Here is a 19,706-nt window from a genome sequence, read left to right on the forward strand (position 1 = left end):
CCATAATGAGAGTTCTGACCCTACACATCCTAAACTGCGTGCCTAATATGGGTATCTGGATGCAAGATTTTTATGTTCCTATCACTGCCCTGTCCTCACCATGAAACACAGGACATGCAGTTACTATTCACACTAATGAGGGAAAATTCTGTTGCTATATGAGATGTTAGCTTCTATTAATTGTTTATTTTAAAGTCACAGTTAGAAAAGGTCCTTGAACCAGCATTTTTAAAGGAATATATAAAGAAGCACAGGCTATTACCTCTGCCATCATTTCTAAACCACATCAGTACTTTTTCTAGAGGTTTATGTACTTGAACCTGTACCCACCAAATTGTACCTAAAGATGCATTTAATCAAGGTATGGTTAGCAGCTAAAGAGTACATGCAAAATTTCTGAAATTTATTTTGATGGCTGGATAACACCTAAACAGGGGATGGTAAAGGTCTTCAATGTCATTATAGGTAGTCTATAATGGATTATGGACACTCCCATTATCTCCTCTTACATGCACCCCTTTTCTCTTTCTGTAGCATGCTGTGAACTATATGAAAGTTGCTTATATGCCACCCCTGCAGGACATCGGACCTGAACCTCAGCAAGTCCAGTTTATTTTTTCTGTCAGCAATCAACATGGAGGCACTTTGTATGGGATCTGCTTCAATATTACAATTCTTCCTGTGGACAATCAAGCCCCAGCGGTAGGGTGGTGGTGAAAGAGAGAAGGAAGGACTTGGAAATTGCTTTGGGTAGAAACAGAAATGCAGAGAAATGTTCTGATTTTACTGAGACAAAAAATGAATTTTCCATGGGATAGGGGTTTCAGAGTTTTGCACACAACTTTCATTGGGATAGAAGGTAAAGTCTGATAAGTGTGCAATGTGACTTTTTGTGCTAAGCTGAGGGCTACCTTTGGAATCTATATATCTGTACAGAAACATGTATGTTGCATTTTGGTTAGCAAAACTGCATCCCTGTATTTTGTGTTGCTTATTGCTTATGGTGATCAGAAGTCTCCAGGAACAGGGTGAGAAATAGGATGCATGTGTTATAGCCCACCGTTGGTAATTTCCTTAGCTTTTTCTCACAGCAGAAAAGAGTGTATCATTTGGCAATTTTTTAAGATATCACACATCCTTATAGCAGAGCAAATGAGAATAACCCTGTTTGATGTATGTTTAGGGCTGCAGCAGCACAGACAGCTCTGCATTTTTCCTCCCTGCAGGTTTTTACAACCCATTTGAGAGTGGAAGAGGGTGGCATGACCCCTATCACGGAGGGACATATTCTCATCTCTGACGCAGACACGAAACAAGAACATCTCTTCCTGCTCCTGCAGAGGCAGCCTCAGCACGGGGTAGTAGAGAGGGATGACAGTCCCATGAATGAAGGCGACAGGCTTTCCTCTGAGGACCTGCGTACCCTGGCAGTCAGGTTAGAAGGTGGTGGCTGTCTTTTGTGGTGGCCGAGGCTCTCAGCTGAATGATCTAAAGCCTGAAGTGGTGCAGGGTGTAGACGCTAGCAATGCTCACCATAGCTCTGGTAGATGAGCTCCAGGACAAGATGGCTGGCTGAGCCTTGGGGTTGCAATGTCACCATGAAATGAGCTGTTGTATTGCCAGGAAATGAGAGTCAGCATGCCTGCTTTAGATAGGTTTCTCTATAAAGCACTGCCCCAAGCAAGTAAGGAGACAAATTCTGTATTCAGTCATGCAGTTCCTGTGAAGAAGGCACTGGTCACCAGCTTTTTTCTTTTGAGGAAGCTGTGTGTTTATTTAGCTTGGTTAGTTTACAAGAAAACTTTTGTTAACATTGATTAATGTAGAGATGAAAATTTTGCTTCTTTGTTTGTGGTAAGAGCAAGACACGACACATGCATGCAGAGTTAGAGCTCCCTGGCTCTATTTCCATCTATTAGAAAGTAGGCACTTATCACAGTGATGACATATGTGTTTGGTAAACACCCCACAAGCAGCCAGGACGTAGATGACAAAGCCTTAGGGAAACCTTTTTCCTGACTGATGAATGGTTTACTTTGGGGGGTTTACTTTACTCTTCTTCTTGTAGGAAACCCCAAAAGCCCTTTGGAGAGTCTCTGATTCTGAATCAGCAGTGTTAGGTGGACGCTGTTATATGGAGAGAAGCTTTTTTATACTGGGAGGGATATGCATTGTAGAGCATAACCAGAAAGCATGGATTCTTTTTATCTGTGAAAAATTTGTGTAGCTCTATTATCTTTTTTTCACAGATATCATCATGATGGCTCTGAGACTCTCACTGATGATGTTTTCTTTGCAGCCACAGATGGCATCCATTTTGTAGAGTTCATCCTGCAGGTCAAGGTCAGTGTGCTGCATGTTTCCGAGGCCAATTGTCTGTGTGGAAGAAAATGGTTCAAAGCTTGACTTATGAAAGTCCTGCATTACCTTGGAAACCGGAAGATAATGGATATGTTAGGCCTCAATTTCAACTCTAGTTTCAGGTTCATGTGGCAAATTTTAGAGGAGCTTTGACTTGCACTTTGTACTTAAACTATAATTATCTAGCTTAGTTTACTTATTTCATTTGTTCTTAATTCAGCTGTTTTCTTTCTGCTCATAGAGAAAGCTCACTGTACTCTGACATCGACATCACACTGTTTGAGCTGCAAAGCAGTGTACTGAAACAACTGGCTTCCACTGAAATGAACAATAAGAAAATCTTAAATTATTTTCCTGATTAGGTGTTGCCTGTGAATGATGAGCTACCTGTTATGCAAACAGGCCTTGTTCCTGAGCTCCACTGCCTGGAGGGTGCAGAAGTTGTCCTCTCCTCAGAGTACATTTACGCCACAGACGCAGACAGCAATGACACGGAACTGATGTTCCTGCTGGTCCACCAGCCCTGCCATGGGATAGTGAGGAAAGCTGGCATTGCTGTGGATCGTTTCTCCCAGGCTGATGTCACTGCTGGTTTAGTCACGTACAAGCACACTAGTAAGTGAGCAAAGGACAGAATTAGACTGAAAGATGGTCAGACAAGTATTAGTAAAAAAACATCTTAACCTGAATCCATGCCTTTGCAGAATTCCAGTAGGAACTTCTTAGAAACCATGTATTATGACTAGTCAAAAAAATTAAAGTGGTTTTAAAAGAGAGAGCTGATGATAGACAACTACCAAATGTTTTAAAATGTTCTCCAATCCCTTCTTGAACTGAAAATTATATTCGAACAAGTACATAAAAACATCATAATCCTGGAGGAACACTTTCACAGTTGCTTACAAAATATCTTGGGCTTTTTGGACAAAATTATTTTTAAGTCAAGTACAACCTAGATTATTTTGATGTGTTTCATGATAGTAAAAAAACCCTTTTGTACCTCTTGCTTGCATCTCCAATCTAGAAGGATATCTACTCTGGACATTTCACAGTCATTCCATACCACAACATAAAGGAAGTTCTGACTTCCTTCATGAGAAACACAGCATTAAAAAGACATTATTTTGTAGTTTTATTGTTGGTACTTTCTTCTCTCTCTCTCTCTCTTTTTTTTTTTTTTTTTTTTTTTTCAATTACTGGCAGAAATCAAGGGCTGGTTAACCCCATTTCTTACTTAAATTTATCCCTTCATTGGGATTAAAGAGGTTGTCTTTCTACACCTCTGAATGACAGCTTTAGTCTTTTTTTCCCCAAAAAAGTTCTGGTTTTCTTTTTAATTATTCTGTAATTTTGTGTTAGCATGGGGAATGCTAACACAAAGCAATATAAAATGTGATATTTTCAAACTTGGCACTGTCTAAAATGAATAGCTGGCATTTGAAAAGGGAGTACTTAATTGTGGCCACCAACCACAAACTTTTCTTCTGCATTCTAAAAATATAAACTGTATTTCAATGACAATAGTTTGTAGCGGCAATGAAGTTTCATCTTCAGGAGTGTATGGCGTTTTTATTTCTATATTTCTAACATTAAATGTGCTGTCAGTAGGTACCACAAGAGAGTTTGGGAGTCACTGCTTTTCCTTTGCAGGCTGCTTATTAATAATATCTGTAGCAATGCAAGACACAGGCTGCCAGAAGTCCTGACAGCTGGAATATTCTGACGCACAGATGCTTCTTGCAAGGGGTGGCAGTTCCCATTCCTGTATCAGCCCACATATCAAATGTGATTTCATATACGAATAGTATACAGCACAGTAATAAAGTACAGAGGTAATGTACAGTCCCTGTTGTAGTCCATTTTGAAAGGATAAGATGCATATAAGAATACATGTATTACTCACTATATTGAAAAGTTTTATTTTGTAAGAGCATATGTTCCATTTTTCATAGAGGAACATATATATAAAAGAAAAGTTTTCCTACATTTCTTGAGAATGAGTACCGAAAAAAAGCACTTTTTCTACACAATATACATTTTGTACATACATTAGTACGCAAACAACAGAACCTTAAGGACCATTAGCCATTTTATTAAAATATAATAGTATACCATAACATAGCAATTATAACATTATAATTACTATAACAGTACTAAGACTCTTTTCTATACCCTCCTGTAATATCATAGAAGTGAGCTGGTTAAAATCAATTATAAATAACAAACCAAATCTCTTACCAAACAACAGCCAGAATTAAGAATTCCAGTAATTTTGCTGCTGCTTTCTTTTTGCTCTAACTTGATACTGAAGACAGTCCTTGCAGGATAAAAATTAGTCTTCCTGAAGTTTTGGTAAATCACTTCTTCTGAACTGTAATGTTTTTTTCCCAGGTGGTGAGATTGGCCTGACTCCTTCCATTGAGGTCTTGACCTTGATTGTCTCTGATGGTGAGGCTGGCCTAGATGTGAAAGACTGCTGTCATAATGGACCTCCTTCTCAAGTCTCACGTGATGACCCATTTCCTGTCTACGACCTTAACATCACTGTGCTCCCAGTGGACAATCAGCCCCCATCAATTGCAACTGGTGAAAGCTTCCTCTCCCTATAGCAGCACAAAGTGGACTATACAGTACTGTAATGGCTAAAGACTCAGGGTGGATTTTTTGGTTGTTCAATTTTTAGTATTAGCAGTAGTTAGTTGAGATCAGCGTACAAAAGTTTTGGATCAGAATTTCCATCCATTTTATTTTCCTTTGCTTGTACAGTGCAAACACCCAATCTGCCAGCACAAGTATGTGCTTGTTGCTCTTCAGCTGCATGTTTAAAGCATGTGATTAGAGATGACAGTGCTCAGATCTGCTCCCCACCATGTCTACATGCTAATTGCTGCATATGTAAGCTCTGTCTAGGTAAAAGTGATCAATATCTTGTCCCTGAACTGAATTTATGGCTCAACAGGTGTCAGGTTTGTGCAGAGCAAAAGCATAAAGATAAACAGAGATATTTATGTACCTTTGTGTGTAGAGTATAAAACAGAAATTTAGGCCTTACATGAAGTTACAGAATCATTGCTACCAATATTATTTATATTTATTTTTGTTAGCAAATAAAGACAAAAGCTATACATTAATAGGTGTGAAGCCACATTTTCACAAGTACTCTTCAGAATATAACAAACTCAGTTAAAATGGAAATAGAGTTGGTAATGTACATCTAGTCCAACTGCAGCCCATTGTGTGAAATTTCTGTCAATTTCCTAGGCTTTTTAGTGAAGTCTGTGGTATACATATTAAAAGTATGTTTTCCATATGCTTATTTCTTTCAATGTTATTTATTTGTAAATATCAGGTATGTGTAACGTGTCTCAGAGAATATTTAAGCATATGTATGAGTAGTTTTGTAATTTGCAGGCACTCACCCAAGTAATGTTCTGGAAATGAGGCATTGTCCCAGCAGGGAAATGAGGCAGTGATGCATGAAAAATTGTTCATTATGAGCAATTCTTAACAGCTCTCATGTAATTAATGCTCTGACAAACAGAGGTAGCAACTGTTTTTGAGCAGTATATAAACCTTACCTAATAACTTAACCAGTAAAATAATTTCATTATCCCCTTCTTCTCTACTTCAGTGATGGCAAAAGCAGAGATGTTGGTGAAAGCAGAGAAGAAAATGTTAAAACAAAACCCTTCAGTAACTCAGTATTTTTTCTATTTCCCCCCCATTAGTTATTACTTCCATTCTTGTTAACACAAAGAACAGTAAAATGAGCTCATGACCAATAATGCTTAACCTGGTTTTTGTGCACAGGTGCAAGCTTTGTGGTGGAGGAGGGCTCCTCAGCGGCCCTTACTACCAGTCATTTGTTTGCCACTGACCCTGACACTACTGCAGATGACTTAGAGTTTGTGCTGGTTTCTCCTCCCCAGTTTGGTTACATTGAAAATATATTGCCTTCTCCTGGGTTTGAGAAGAGCAACATTGGAATAAGCATAGGTGAGTATTAACAGGTTATGACAACCAAGTAGATTAACTCTGAAGGGCTTGTGGAAGGCTCTGCAGTGGGTTCTGGTGTGGTACAGGTATGGGCGTTAATACGGCTGTATTGAGGAACTCAGGTGCTGGCAATTGAACAGCAGTGGGACTTTATAGTAGGAGACTGAAGCCCTGCAAATGTGAAAACTTGGTCCTTGAGTTAAACAAGGCAATCCTTGTTTTTGAATCCAGCTGAGATCTATTAGAAGTCATGACATGAGACATTAATCTGCTCTCCCTACCCTCCTCTTCAGCCCCTCATGAAAAGCTCCACCATCCCTTCACCTGCACTTCTGTCAATTAAATACAATAGCCTGGGTCCCACATTAGTTTCCTGGGCAAAGTTACAAAAGTGATAGAGATGGTGTTTGACTTAGATGGTGACTTCCCCCGTCTACTTTCAAATTGTGTAAGACAGTTTCACCTTCAGGAGAACAGATTGTGACATGCTTTGTAATGCTACCAGCTTTTACCAGCATCTTCAGCTGGAAACCTGCAATCATTGAGTCTTTAAGTTCTCATTTTTGTGGTCTGACAGTCAAATAAAGTGTAATAAGAATAATACCACCATAGAATCATTTAGCTTGGAAAAAAAATCAAGTTCAGTGATTAACATAGCACTACGAGGGAAGCTGGGACCTCTGATTTTTTCCTATATTATTTGAGTTGATTTTATGTGGGCTCAGTTTTGCAGTCTGAACTGAAAAGTGAGAAGCCTCAGAGTACCACCTGAAGCAGAATGGTGCATTTTTTGGGGAAAAAGGGCTTGTGTCCTGCAGTAACATGTGTAATGTAACTCTTAAAATTAAAAAAAAAAAAAAAGACAGAGAATTTTAAAAATATAAGTTATTTATTCTTTGGAAAAAAGACACAGTTTCAATTTTTTTAATGAGGGATAAGACTAGAAAGCATGAAAATACCGTGCTAACTCATTTCCCTTTAAAATCTGTAGGCTCTTTTCAGCTGAAGCACCTGAAAGCCATGAATATAAACTACGTTCAAGCCAGGCACTTGAGAACAGAGCCAACAGAAGACAAGTTTGTACTTTATGTCACTGATGGTTTGCATCGCTCAGCAGAGACTCCATTTTTTGTGCAAATCAGCTCAACCAATGATGAAGTTCCAGAATTCATAGCCAGGAATATTACTGTAAGAAAATAAGCAAAAGGCCTGTCATAGAACTACTTTGACCAGAAACCACCCTAACAGAAATAAGAACACTGTCCTGATACCTCTTCCTTTGCATATTTCCCTCACTTGGTGTAGTTCAACCTACTTCAGGAAACATTCCAGTGAAATCTCATGTAAACATATAAGACATCTTCAGTGGCATAGGAGCAGGGCATAGCTCTTGGAAATTTGCAATTATGTAAAAAGAAGGTCAAATCTTTAAACAAATAAGTCATCTAGAAAGCAGAGAGATCTTTAGGCTTCTTCTGCATTCTCAAGGGCTTTCACATTTTTTAATAGAGTATTTTTTTATATTTCTGGCATAGCTTCTCCCCTGTCAGTAGATTGTTTTTAACATAAATAACTCTGTGAGCACAGAGTGTAAGCTTACTTTTACTGTGAAGTAAAATTGGATGTATAATTTTATATGCATCCATATTCTTAGATAATTTTATGTATTTAAAGACTTTCTCCTGTGTGCATTTCTGAGCACTAGATTTGGCCTTGACTTACAGAATGTATTTTCTATTAATTTGGGCAAATATGAACTCCTTATCTCAACTTCTCTCTTCATCACTGTGACTATTCACTTTCTCCGTGTCTCTTAAACTGGTTGAAATCAGTAATTCATTAAAAAGCTACTGGGTAAGGAATGGATTTATCAAGTGAAACACTTGTACACAAAAATACCCTACTCAAAAAACCAAGCTAGAATTCTATTATTTCTTATTACGTAAAAGAATTGGATGTTTTTTCTTTCATGTTCAGGTTCAAGAAGGGGAGATGAAAGAGCTGGATTTGTCTGTTATCAACGCGGTTGATCTGGATGTGCCTCCAGACCCTCTGGTATTTGGGGTTGTGCAGAAGCCCTCATACGGGTTCCTTATAAATGGTGTTCACGGCAGTGATGTCCTACACTATAAAGAGTTAATTAACTATGATCACCACAGCCATGGGTTGCTCGTTCATGACTTTTCCATGGAGCAACTGAGGAATGGTAGGTCTTTCATTCTTTTAATGAGGCAAGTGGCATACCAAATAAATCTTCATCATTTATTTATTCACTTGCCTTATGTTTATTTTCAAGGCAATGTTTAGGAATGGAAGTTGTCTATTTAATGCTATTCTTGTCTATTGATTTTAGAAACTGTCAATTAAATCCTTCTGAGAGACTTCTGTATTAAAAAGGGTAGTAATATGAGTAGGAAAATCATCTGTCCTGAAAAAAAAAAATAAAAGGAATAATGTAACATAATGTAACATCATCCAACAGATTTGTAAATGTTTTACAGCACCTAGAATAGAGAGACAAGAAGTGTAGAAGCGCGTGGCTACAGTTAATATTGTGTCCAGGAAGGTACAGCCGCAGGCAAGGAAACAGGCGAGACAAGTCTCTGTAGTAAGCTTGAGAATCCATTTTTACTTCCTCCCCGAGCTGGGGAGGGAGGAGAACACTGGGCAGGCGAGCAGGGGCAGGGTTATGGGTTTCATAGGGTATTAGAGGGGAGGAGTGTAATGGTTTGGGTCAAGGCAGGAGATAACACAAGGAGAATAAGCTCAGATTTCAACCTTCTCAAAATGGGAGGACTCCACAAACAAGACTGATTTAAAAACAGGATAACTGATCATGGGGCTAAGTATATTTAAGTATTACAGAATCCTACAACATTTTGGGTAGCAAGCGACTTTTAGGGGTCAACAAATTCACCTTCTCTGCCATAGGCAGGCACAGCTAGCACTGGACCAAATTGCCTAAAGCCTTATTAAACTTGACTTTCAACACTTTGAGTTTCCACAACCACTCTAGACAAATTGTTTCAGTGTCTCACCACACTTACTGTAAAATGTTTTGTCCTTATGTCCAACCTACACTTACTCCTGCCTCTTGTTATGTCACTACAGACATTGGTAAGAAGTCTCTCTGTATCTTTCCTATGAACCTTCTTTAGACATTGAAAGGCTGCAATATACCATATGTCTAGCAATAAAGGTACCGAGTGGGACCCCGCAGTTTAGCGTGATCAGTCAGCCTGCTTTAAAGCAGTAAATCTATTTCAAATACATGTAATGAAAAAGTGTATTTAACACTGCAAGGAATATAGTGGATTCCTCCCTACTGTGGCTATTTAGTGAAACATGGAATCTATCAGTATAAAGAGGGGCATGAATACAATACTATCACTCAAATTGCAGCTCAGCCCTCAAAACCTAAGGAAAGATTTTTTTGTCTCTCTGCCTGTCTAATATGAACCTCCAGAAATATCAGGTGTCCACCCCAAATTCTTCTGCCTTCCCAAGTCTTGGTTTTGACTTTCTTGGCTTTTTCCTTTTGTTATCCACAATGCTGAATGAGCCACCTTTGGCCTAGAACTTCCGATTGTCCATGGTCATAGATACAAGCCCAGCTGTCCTTCCAAAGGCCTCTTCAAAGTTCCCTGAGGACTATTTAGAGCACAGGAAAGTATTGCCTGGCAGTCTCATCCTCTCAATGGTTCCCATCAAAGTGATTTAGAATAAGTAGAGGAGAAGAAATGTATCTTTTTCAGATTGACAGAGATCCCTTTTTTGCTTAGGTCAGGCTGATCACATTGAGTCAATAGTATGTTGTTAAATCACTGAACAGCAGTGGCTCATCAAACTCACCTTCTGGTAGCTAAGGCGAGTTTATTGTTACCCTAGCTTACGGGGAGGGGAGATGGAAGAAAGGTGATTGAAGCAGAATGAAATGACAAGAGGGATTTTGCAGAAGTCAGATGAAGTTGTTCTTTCCACTTCTCTCACCCATTTTCCCTCTCCCTCTCTTTCTCTCTTATTTTTCTCCCCTTTCCTGCTTCACATAGGAATGAAGCTGATGTATATGCATGACAACTCTGAAAACCTCATTGACAGCTTTAAAATTCAGCTATCAGACGGAAAACATAAAGTCCTCAGAACAATTTCAGTAAAGGTCATTCCAGTTAATGATGAGAAACCAGTGCTTAGCAAGTAAGTAATTTGTTCCTGTTTCTGACAGTGGGATGATGTGTTCAGACAAAATGATGGAAAAGTGAACAAAACACCAAATCATAGAATCATACCATTATTAAGGTTGGAAAAGGCCTTTAAGATAATCAAGTCCAACCATCAACCTAGCATCCCATCACGTCCACCACTGAACTATGTCTTTTGTGTCTGAGGCAAAGAGGAAACCATAATTAGTAACAGACTAATGTCAGTAAACATGTTTCTATGCAGATCTCTATCGTTTATTTAACAATTTTTTTTTTTTTTTTTACTGAAAGAAGAGCACGCTTAGTGTTGCTCTATATTGAGCAAATAGAGGAAAAATAAAAGAATGTGGGGAAATACGTTCGTTGTTTCTTTCACAAGTTGCTTCAAGGTCTTTGCCAGGTGTTGCACCTCTGCTGAACACTGCCTACCATGGTACTGTTTTTCCCTTCCCTTAGACAAACACCTGCCTAAAACATCTCTCTGAAAGGAGCTTTGGATTTTGGCATGAGAGGATCCATGCCAAAGGTCTGATCACAAGCCTGAAGCAGAGGAAGGGCTCTCAAAGTATAATTATCTTCTTTTATATTCTAAAACTCTTTTTCTCTGCCATAATTCAACTGCTCCAAAAGCACACACTAACTTTCCTTACACTCCAAAGCTAGGAGTCATAAATGAATTGGACATGATCAGAAATTGCCCGGCAGACCATTTATAGACAGGCATCTGGCTGCAAGAGAGCCAAACCTCCTGGACATTTTAAACAGGAGCTCATCACCCTGGGATTTCCAGTTGATGACTTGTCACAGAGCATCAGGACCTCCATACTTGTGACTGTTTTCCAGCCCCAGACAGGCAGATGGGAAGCTAAGAGTCCAAAGGTTTTGTGGGTATAGCTCTGAACCTCTAAAGTTTGCATTTCAGACTTACAACCTGTTAAGCAGATTGCCACTAAGGAGGGAATTTCTGATCCCTCAGGGTATTTGGTCTGCTTTCAGATTAGAGTTACATTTTCCATTGCAAAGAATTTTTAATGTTATTTTTTCACCTGGTAGAGCTTCCTGCAATAACAAATGTTAGTTTCTTAGTGAAAAGATTTTCAGTGATCACATAAATCTAACATGTGAGAATGTCAATATTCAGTTAGAATAAAGAGTATAATTTATGCATGCATTTATCATGTGCAGATAATTACTGATAACTGCCTATTTGTTCTTCACATCCTATAGCTTGGTCTACCATTTTCCACCCTCTCTCTCCAAAAGGAGATGATGAATGCAAGAAGTCAAGTGTTTTTAACTTTCCCCAGCTAGATCCAGAAACTATTGCTTCCTTTTCTGGGAATGTTAGGTTTCACCACTTGCCATTCCTGTGAACAGCATAGATTATGACATCTACTCCCAAAATAGCTATTCCTTTATAAGAAGTTACTGCCTCTTGCCTATTAGTCCTCCACTGAGATAAGGTATGCTGCCAGTATTTAAACAGTAGTGCTTTGAGAAAATATTCCGTTTGGCACTGAGGTGATTTCGCTGCCACATTTAGTCACTTTACCTTCACTGTAGGGTACAAAGTTTCTTATGCTAGTGCAGTGTTTTACAGGTGAATATTGGGCAGTACCTGTAAGCTTTTCTTAACCTTTTCACCTTGGGTCACTTTCCACCTCAGGGGTTTTCAGCTTTGATCTCCATTAGTTATGGTCAACAGACTGAAGAACCTGTGGTGGGATGTTTTTGGCTGGCAAACTGTTCCTCTTATTCACAGTGATTGCCAAAACCTCAATCTGTCACCTCTTGGATTGCATCCTGTAGCAGAGAGTGCCCGTGGGGAATGTAAAGGCTTTACACATTCCTTCTGAGAGATTCTTCCCGAAATGAGATGTGGGTGCTAGAAAGAGCATAAAGAAACCAGTTAGATATGGTTGTGTCTCTTATAGATAAAGGTGAGCCTTGAAGACAAGTAGTTTGAAAGACAGTAATTTCCTAAATAAACAATCAGTTCATTAGAGCCAGTATTGCTCTGCTCTATGTTAGCAGTAATAATGCAGTGTATCTGTTTACATTGTCTTCTTCCTATAAATTGTATGAAAGTAAGCAGAACAGGGTCCAGGGGAATAAGAGGGATGTGTTAACTAAGTTTGTTTTAGTATCTTTGTTGTTTCTCTCCACTGTAAAGAGAAGCTCGTCTGCTCTGTTCACTTTTTTTTTTCTCTTTTGAACTAACATAGGCACCCTTCCTCTATTCTCTCTGTAGCTGTCATTTCTGTCAGCATTTGGTTAATCCGTATTTCTGGCAGAGAAATTTCATGTTGAAAAGGTTCCTTTTATTGCATCAATGCATGACTTTCACTTTTTCAGGAAGAACGATATAGAGGTGAACATAGGTGAAACTCAAATAATTTCTAGCGCTGTTCTGTCAGCAGAAGATAAAGATACCCCCAGGGAGAGAATTTACTACTTATTTGAAAGACTTCCAGAAAATGGTCAGCTGCAGCTCAAGGTTAGTCTTTGTACTTCAATAAAGAGCAGGCATGCAAAGAACTCTCTCCCCTTACAGCAAAATGAAGTTCATTTCTCTGTTCTCCCAAATGCCTGTCATATTTTGAAGTAGACAGCTTGGCCAGTTTGATTGCTAAAGGCGAGTTTGAGTCAAACAATGATGCTGTCCCAGAGGCTTTGGCATTAAAACCCAGGTCCTGAACAGGAGAAGATGGAAGGTAAAAAACATGGCAAATCATCTGAGGTGAAAATTGAGAGAGGTTCTGGGATAATCATCCCACAAGTTTGGGGAGAATGGGGGGGAGAAAGTGCCTTTACTTCTGTTATTTCAGGGTTCAGAAAGCATGGGAGGAGTTGCATGTGAAAAAATGAGTAATATCTCATCAACCAGAAGAGAAACATGGGAGGAAGAAGGTAAAAGGAAGATGATGGAAAGGATATAACAAGCCAAATGGCAAAAAATATGATTAGAATTGGAAGATGAGATGATAATCTGCTGACGAAAGACAGAAAAAAGTGCCTCTTTTAAATAGCATGCATATGGGATAGAAATAAAATTCTGTTTCTAAAACTTGTGATCTTGGAAAGCATTTTGATGTGGGATCTCAACTTCAATCTGTGGATCACATGAGACTTTTGAATTAAGTCTGAGGAAAGAGACAGCTTCTGACTGTCTGTCAGTTTGAACATATAAGGGTACATATATATACACCTTAGCTCTCTGTCCTTGATAACCTTTGTTCTAAATCTAGTGATGCTGTTACTGCTGCTAAATGTCAGCTTCATGAATCAGTCTAATTTAGAGTATACTAGGCCATCTTCAGAAAAGTAAGAAATTTTATGGTGTGATCCATTGTTGTTGTGGTGGGGTTTTTGGTGTGAGGTGTTTGTTTGTTTGTTGTTTGTTTTTGTTTCATTTTTGTTTTTGTTTTTGCAGTTGAGGACCTCTGGGGCTCTAAATTTCTGTGCTTTCATGAAGTTATTTCTGATACTGTTTTAGCTATGTTTTCAGATAGAACCAAGAGCAGATTTGTGAAATTAAGAAATAGAAAACATAAGCTGGGTCAGAAACTATTTAATTTTCATCTTGGTGTCTGATTGAGAAATATGAAGAAATTTATTAAAATTTATGAAGAAATTTATTAAAGGTGGCTAAACTCCATATTATTCTATTTTATTAATGATCATTGTATCTTCTCCAGCCTTATATTTGCTGGAAAAAAGCTCAAGTTATTTGCTGCCCTTCAAAACATACTATAAGGAAAGAGCCTGTAGAAGAAAAGCCAGGTAGCTGCCACTAGCAGTCTATATAACTACAAGGGAAAAAAACCAAACCCATACATTTAACTGTGTGGGTGATTATCAGTTAATAAAGGATGCTTATGCTTTTTAGGTAGGACAAGAATGGATAACTCTCCAAACTGGAATGAAGTGCACCCAGGAAGAGGTGGATATGAACCTGGTGAGATATGTCCACACAAGAACTGTGGAGTCCAAGAAAAAAGACAGCTTCACATTTTACCTCTGGGATGGGTACAACAGATCCCCAGCTTTGGACTTCTACATAAATATCAAGGACTTGGAAAAGGGTAAAGATCCACTAAACTTGATGTTTTACAGTGCCTATATGGTTCCTGAAACCAAGATATTTGAGTATATGTTCTGATCCTTTCCTTAGCACTATATAGGCCATGGCCAGTGTCCCTGCAGATCCTGTAAGTCTGACTGCTTGGATTTCACTGTTGGTCAGGTACTGGGATTTGAAAAGGCTCTGCCGAATGCAATGTGTTGCACCTTGTCTCTCATGACTCCCAGCTGCTTTGCAAATAGACCTGAAAATATCTTTCTGAAACTAGCCTTGTGTCTGAGTAAATCAGCACAGAAAAACAGCAAGAACATAAAAAGGTAGGCAAAAAGATTGTTCAGAAACAGCTCAGCCTCCCAGGTTATTCCTTACAGTCTTACAGTCTCTCTTTTTTTATTGTATCTCTGTTAGAAAAAAAATGTTTACCTGACACTGCCAAGATTGGAAGATGTGTCAAAAGAGGCAGTGGTCTCTTCATCTTTGGTCCCAATAGAACAATAGTTTTCAGGTTCCAACAAGAAAAAGCCCCAAGAAATGTGGCTATGACTGATCTTATGGCTGACCCTGCTTTTGAGCACAAGGTCAGAATAAAGATATCCTGAAGACCCTTCAGTGCTGTATGTAGCAATGTATCTGTATAACAGGCCATTCTGATGCACCAACCAAATTGGTTGTGAATAATATTATCAAACCACCTGCAGTTTTGTTGTTAGAGCTCTCAGGAATTCATCAAGGTTACTGAGAAAACAAGATGATCAAAAATAAGAAGAGAGCCTGAGAAAATATCTGCAAAAAATGTAAACCCTAGACAGGGGAAGTACAACATGAGGATGGACACTTGACCAATTGGATGTCCTGAAAGATGTGTGCCTGCCTCATGAAGAAGCATCTCAGACAACCCAGAGATGCGTGCCCACGTGGATAGTAGACCTAGAATCTATACCTGGCATGTAATGTAAACAATAAACAGCTTCTGTTGGAATCATATTGATTCATTTATTCAGCGTCCCATTTCCCCCTGCAGCTGAATTTCTCTATAATTTTGAAGTCTTACACTTTTTCTATCAGTGATGGCTTTCCTGTGACTAAACAATGCAGAAGAGATCATCCAGTTCAATATGACAATTTCAGTGTTGTTTTGTCTACTCCGCAGGAGATATTTCTGTTTTTATGAAACTTCTTAGAGTGCCAAAAGGAGATCAGAGCTACATTACAACTGATGTCCTCCTTGCACTGGATGGTACTGACAAGCCAGAGGAGCTCCTTTATGTGATAACTTCCCCGCCCCAATATGGACAAATAGAGTATGTCAGCTATCCTGGCACTCCCATTACAAGCTTCAGTCAAATGGATGTAGCACGACAGATTGTCTGCTATGTTCACAAAGCCAAGGCAGCCGTTTGTGAAGATAAATTCAGGTAAGGAGTAGTACTCCACCCCACAAGCTCCTCCCATTGAATTTTTGGGGTATTTAAGAAATCTGCACTACACAGCACAAAACACCCCAAAAAACTAAAAAGAAAATATTAAAAAGACCTGGAGGCTCTGTGTGAACTCCCAATGTTTATATAGCACACCTGTTTCTACTGCAATAAATATAATTTGGAATGCTTTGGTAATAAATGTGTTTTCTCATTGATGCTGAAAACATAACCAGAGACAAATTTACTCAATGATACTAGCTTCAGCATTATTATAGCACCCAGGTATACACAGCTGTTAAAATTTAAGTGAGAGAAGGACTGAGAACATACTTGCTGGAATTTTCCTTTGGTTTCTTGCTGCAGCTGGATGTGGTAAAGCTGGTCCATTCAGGTATTAAATAATAGCTTCCTTATCTGTTATAATTTATCATATTAATTTAATTGTGGGTTTTTCGAATCCCTAAATATTCTGGAATATAATGAAAACCAATCCACTTAACCTATTTCGACACTACCATAGCTCATAAATTTATGTATACACTAGAAATTTTAGGGTGAATCCATAGGCTTACCTACAAGCTCAGCAGCCTAATGATAATTATTTTCACCTGTTTCTGAAATTTTCCAGCTAAAACTGTTTATTCATTTTATTCTTAAAAGAACTTTCCTTTGTTATAAAGTAGAATAGTGCAATGAATTATCATCAGATAAAAAGCAGATGTACTGGTCAAAGTCTTGTGGACAGTTTTGTAAAAGATCAAAATTAGGGAAAAGAAAAAGCTCAAAAACAAAGAAAATGTAAGAATGCTTACTTTTTTGTTAATATTGGCAATTTTCTCTGAGAACAGCTTTTGACAGAAGATGGGCTAGCAGCAAAATTCAAAATTAGGGATTTATTATTTTTTCATTTTTAAAGAAAAATTAAAGATTTGGCTCCTAAGAGCCGCAATTCAGAAAAAGACCCCTTTTTACACTCTCCTAGACTAGATTCTAATCTGAATGGCTTTTCCAGTGAGGCATGATGAAGGTCAAGAACATCATCCAGTTTGAGAAGTTTTTTGCAGACAAGTAAAGCAAGTAGGGCATGGAGACATCAAATAAATCTCCCTGTGATACTGGATCAGGTAGCATTGTCTAGAGTGTACCCCAAAAGTTATTCTGAAACTTTCCTCAGATGAAACATTTTTAACTATCTCTTCCACTGCATTCAGTGTGGTGGAAATTCTAGTCAGGAGATTTGTCTGATTCACTTGTACTCACTACAGAAAAAGTGAACAAATATTCCGCAGTTTTAAGTTTCTTAGTTGTGAAACACTTTCACCAAAACTAGAATTAGCTTATACTAGCCCTAGTTTGGGCACCATAGTACAGTGGCTTGTGTCAGTATGACTTTCATATTCTAACAAAATCAGATCAAACAATTCTATGTACATTGCAAAAGTGGATAAACCCGATGTTTTCTGTTTAGGCCAATGGCTAAGAACCAAACCAGAAAGTCAGCCCTATAAAAGTAAGGTTATGATGCTTTAATAAATACTGATTTTGGATAACTATTTTAATCCCAATAATTATGTTCCCTGATGTTATAATTTGGAAAATAATTTGGTTTTGTGTAGACATATAAGTATTCTGGCAGAATAGTATAATTATTTCAACAAGGAATTAATTATATGGGTAATTGTGGGAGGAGGAGGAATTAACTGACCAGATTTTTACTTCCCACTAAAGCACATCCTTCAGACATAAATTTACCTGTATTGTTTGGTTCTGTTGGTCTGGAAGAAAGATTTGGCAGTACTTGTTTGGACAGATGACTTCAAGTGATTAGTGACCTGACATCAGATGCTGGCAGCAGGATACTAAAAGAACATGCTAATGTCCTCCATTTTGACATGCTGGCTCGATTTTGTAATGAGTTGGCACTATTTATGATTCCATTTTTATCTTTTAAATGCCATGACAGATGGTAGGTCCTATCGCCAACTCCATTGCCATCAAACTGCAGAAAGCATGAAATGTTGGTAGTTGTGAAATCAAACCATGCATCATGTCCTCCAAACTTTGCCTGGGAATTAATTGTACTCTAAATTTCATCAGAGTGAGAATATTTTCTGCTCTCCAATCCTGAGGAAATTGCAAAGCAGACATAAACCAGAAATAAACAACCAAAATCTCCCAAAATGCAGAAAGAAGGACATCTTGGACAGAGGCAATTTCATCATCTGTGAAACTGAGCAGTGAATGAAATTCATGGTAAATTTCAGTCTGATGTATACATGCAGGACCTTTGTTCCTGTATAGTATTCTGGAGAAGGCTGGATGAGTCTTCAGTTTCATGAACTGAATTACCTAAGTCTTTCACTAAATGTTGTTTGTGACATAGTCCAAATGTTTTTACAGCAATCAAAAGAATGAGAAAAAAGTCACTTCTGCTGCAATCCTCCAGGCCTTCTAAGAGAAGGTTAAGGTCTTGACTGAAGGTGCTTTACCCTTTTTACTCCTAACACAGTATTTATCATCATTATTCTAGTTCTGTATTTCATTTCAGATTGCTTACAAATAGCAGAACCCTTTTGCCATTGGTACAATAGCATTAGGTCAACGTAGACAGATGTCTCTAGGTTCCCAGCTGGGAATACCATACTCAGTAAACATATTTCTAACTGCTACATAGTCCCTGGTCTGCCTATGCTCATTCCCATCTGTTTCATGGCATACTGCCAGTTTACAAGTGATCAAGCTCTAATCATCTGGTATTGGTGAAGGCAATGAGGAGTTTTAGATGGACAGTCTGTGTGGCACAGTAAACTGCTCCATGACCTACTGAAGGTCACTCACACTCAAGTCACACAGGAATACATTAGGTTTTGACCCTGTAATTTTAAAAATACTTCTTCAAGGCCTGCAGTCAAGAGACCAAGGGGAAACAGATAATCCACTAAATGTCAGCCAGTCTCCATTTCACTGGTAGAAGAGTATTAGGTGGAAAGCAGCCAACTAGGCTGGTCCTCATACTGTCTGAAACAATTGTCCCACTCTAGTAGAGAAAGTTTCTTTGCACAGCAGACTCTGCTCTGACTCAGGTAGAACATAACTCTGTGAAAACCAACTTACAAAATATTTTTGCATGTACTGTGTAGCATGATCACTGAAATTTATGTAGAAAGACAGGTAATTCACACATGCTATAAGCTGATGGGACATGAAGGATTGCAAGACATTTTCAGAGCAATTTTTAGTTTCATATACCCTCAAAAGTTTTCTTTTTTACAAGCATGAAAGTGTTCCAGGTAATTAATTTCAGAAGAAAATACATTCGTCTCAGAAATCTGAGACGAATTTTAAAGGCTAGAAGATTGGTTATCTCCTTCTTTTTTTTCCACAACTAAATTTAATAATAAAATCCTGCAGACCATGCTGTTGCTCTTATGGCAAAAGCCCATACCCAGCTGGTAGGCTTCTGTCATGGTTTAACTGCAGCTGGCAACTAAGCACCAGGCAGCTGCTCACTCCCTCCCCACCTGGTAGGACTGAGGAGAGAATTGGAAAAGTAAAAGTGAGAAAACTCATGGGTTGAGATAGAGGCAGTTTAATAGGTAAAGCTAAAGCTGTGCACACAACAAAGCAAAACAAAGAATTCATCCA

The 19,706-nt window shown here is 38.5% G+C and overlaps 1 protein-coding gene across 1 annotated transcript in view; it reads left to right on the forward strand.

Moving 5' to 3' along the window:
* Positions 1 to 19,706, forward strand: part of FREM1 (FRAS1 related extracellular matrix 1) — a 64,144-nt gene that overhangs the window by 22,942 nt on the left and 21,496 nt on the right. Inside the window, exons 13-24 of the mRNA XM_066339570.1 lie at positions 535 to 702; positions 1,227 to 1,435; positions 2,250 to 2,343; positions 2,724 to 2,976; positions 4,753 to 4,947; positions 6,172 to 6,357; positions 7,349 to 7,545; positions 8,335 to 8,563; positions 10,407 to 10,551; positions 12,912 to 13,053; positions 14,446 to 14,641; positions 15,791 to 16,055. Coding sequence (XP_066195667.1) covers positions 535 to 702; positions 1,227 to 1,435; positions 2,250 to 2,343; positions 2,724 to 2,976; positions 4,753 to 4,947; positions 6,172 to 6,357; positions 7,349 to 7,545; positions 8,335 to 8,563; positions 10,407 to 10,551; positions 12,912 to 13,053; positions 14,446 to 14,641; positions 15,791 to 16,055 — 2,279 coding nt within the window. The remainder of the gene's footprint in view (positions 1 to 534; positions 703 to 1,226; positions 1,436 to 2,249; positions 2,344 to 2,723; positions 2,977 to 4,752; positions 4,948 to 6,171; positions 6,358 to 7,348; positions 7,546 to 8,334; positions 8,564 to 10,406; positions 10,552 to 12,911; positions 13,054 to 14,445; positions 14,642 to 15,790; positions 16,056 to 19,706) is intronic.

This window comes from Sylvia atricapilla, chromosome Z (genome assembly GCF_009819655.1).
Source record: "Sylvia atricapilla isolate bSylAtr1 chromosome Z, bSylAtr1.pri, whole genome shotgun sequence".
In the NCBI taxonomy this organism is placed as follows: domain Eukaryota; kingdom Metazoa; phylum Chordata; class Aves; order Passeriformes; family Sylviidae; genus Sylvia; species Sylvia atricapilla.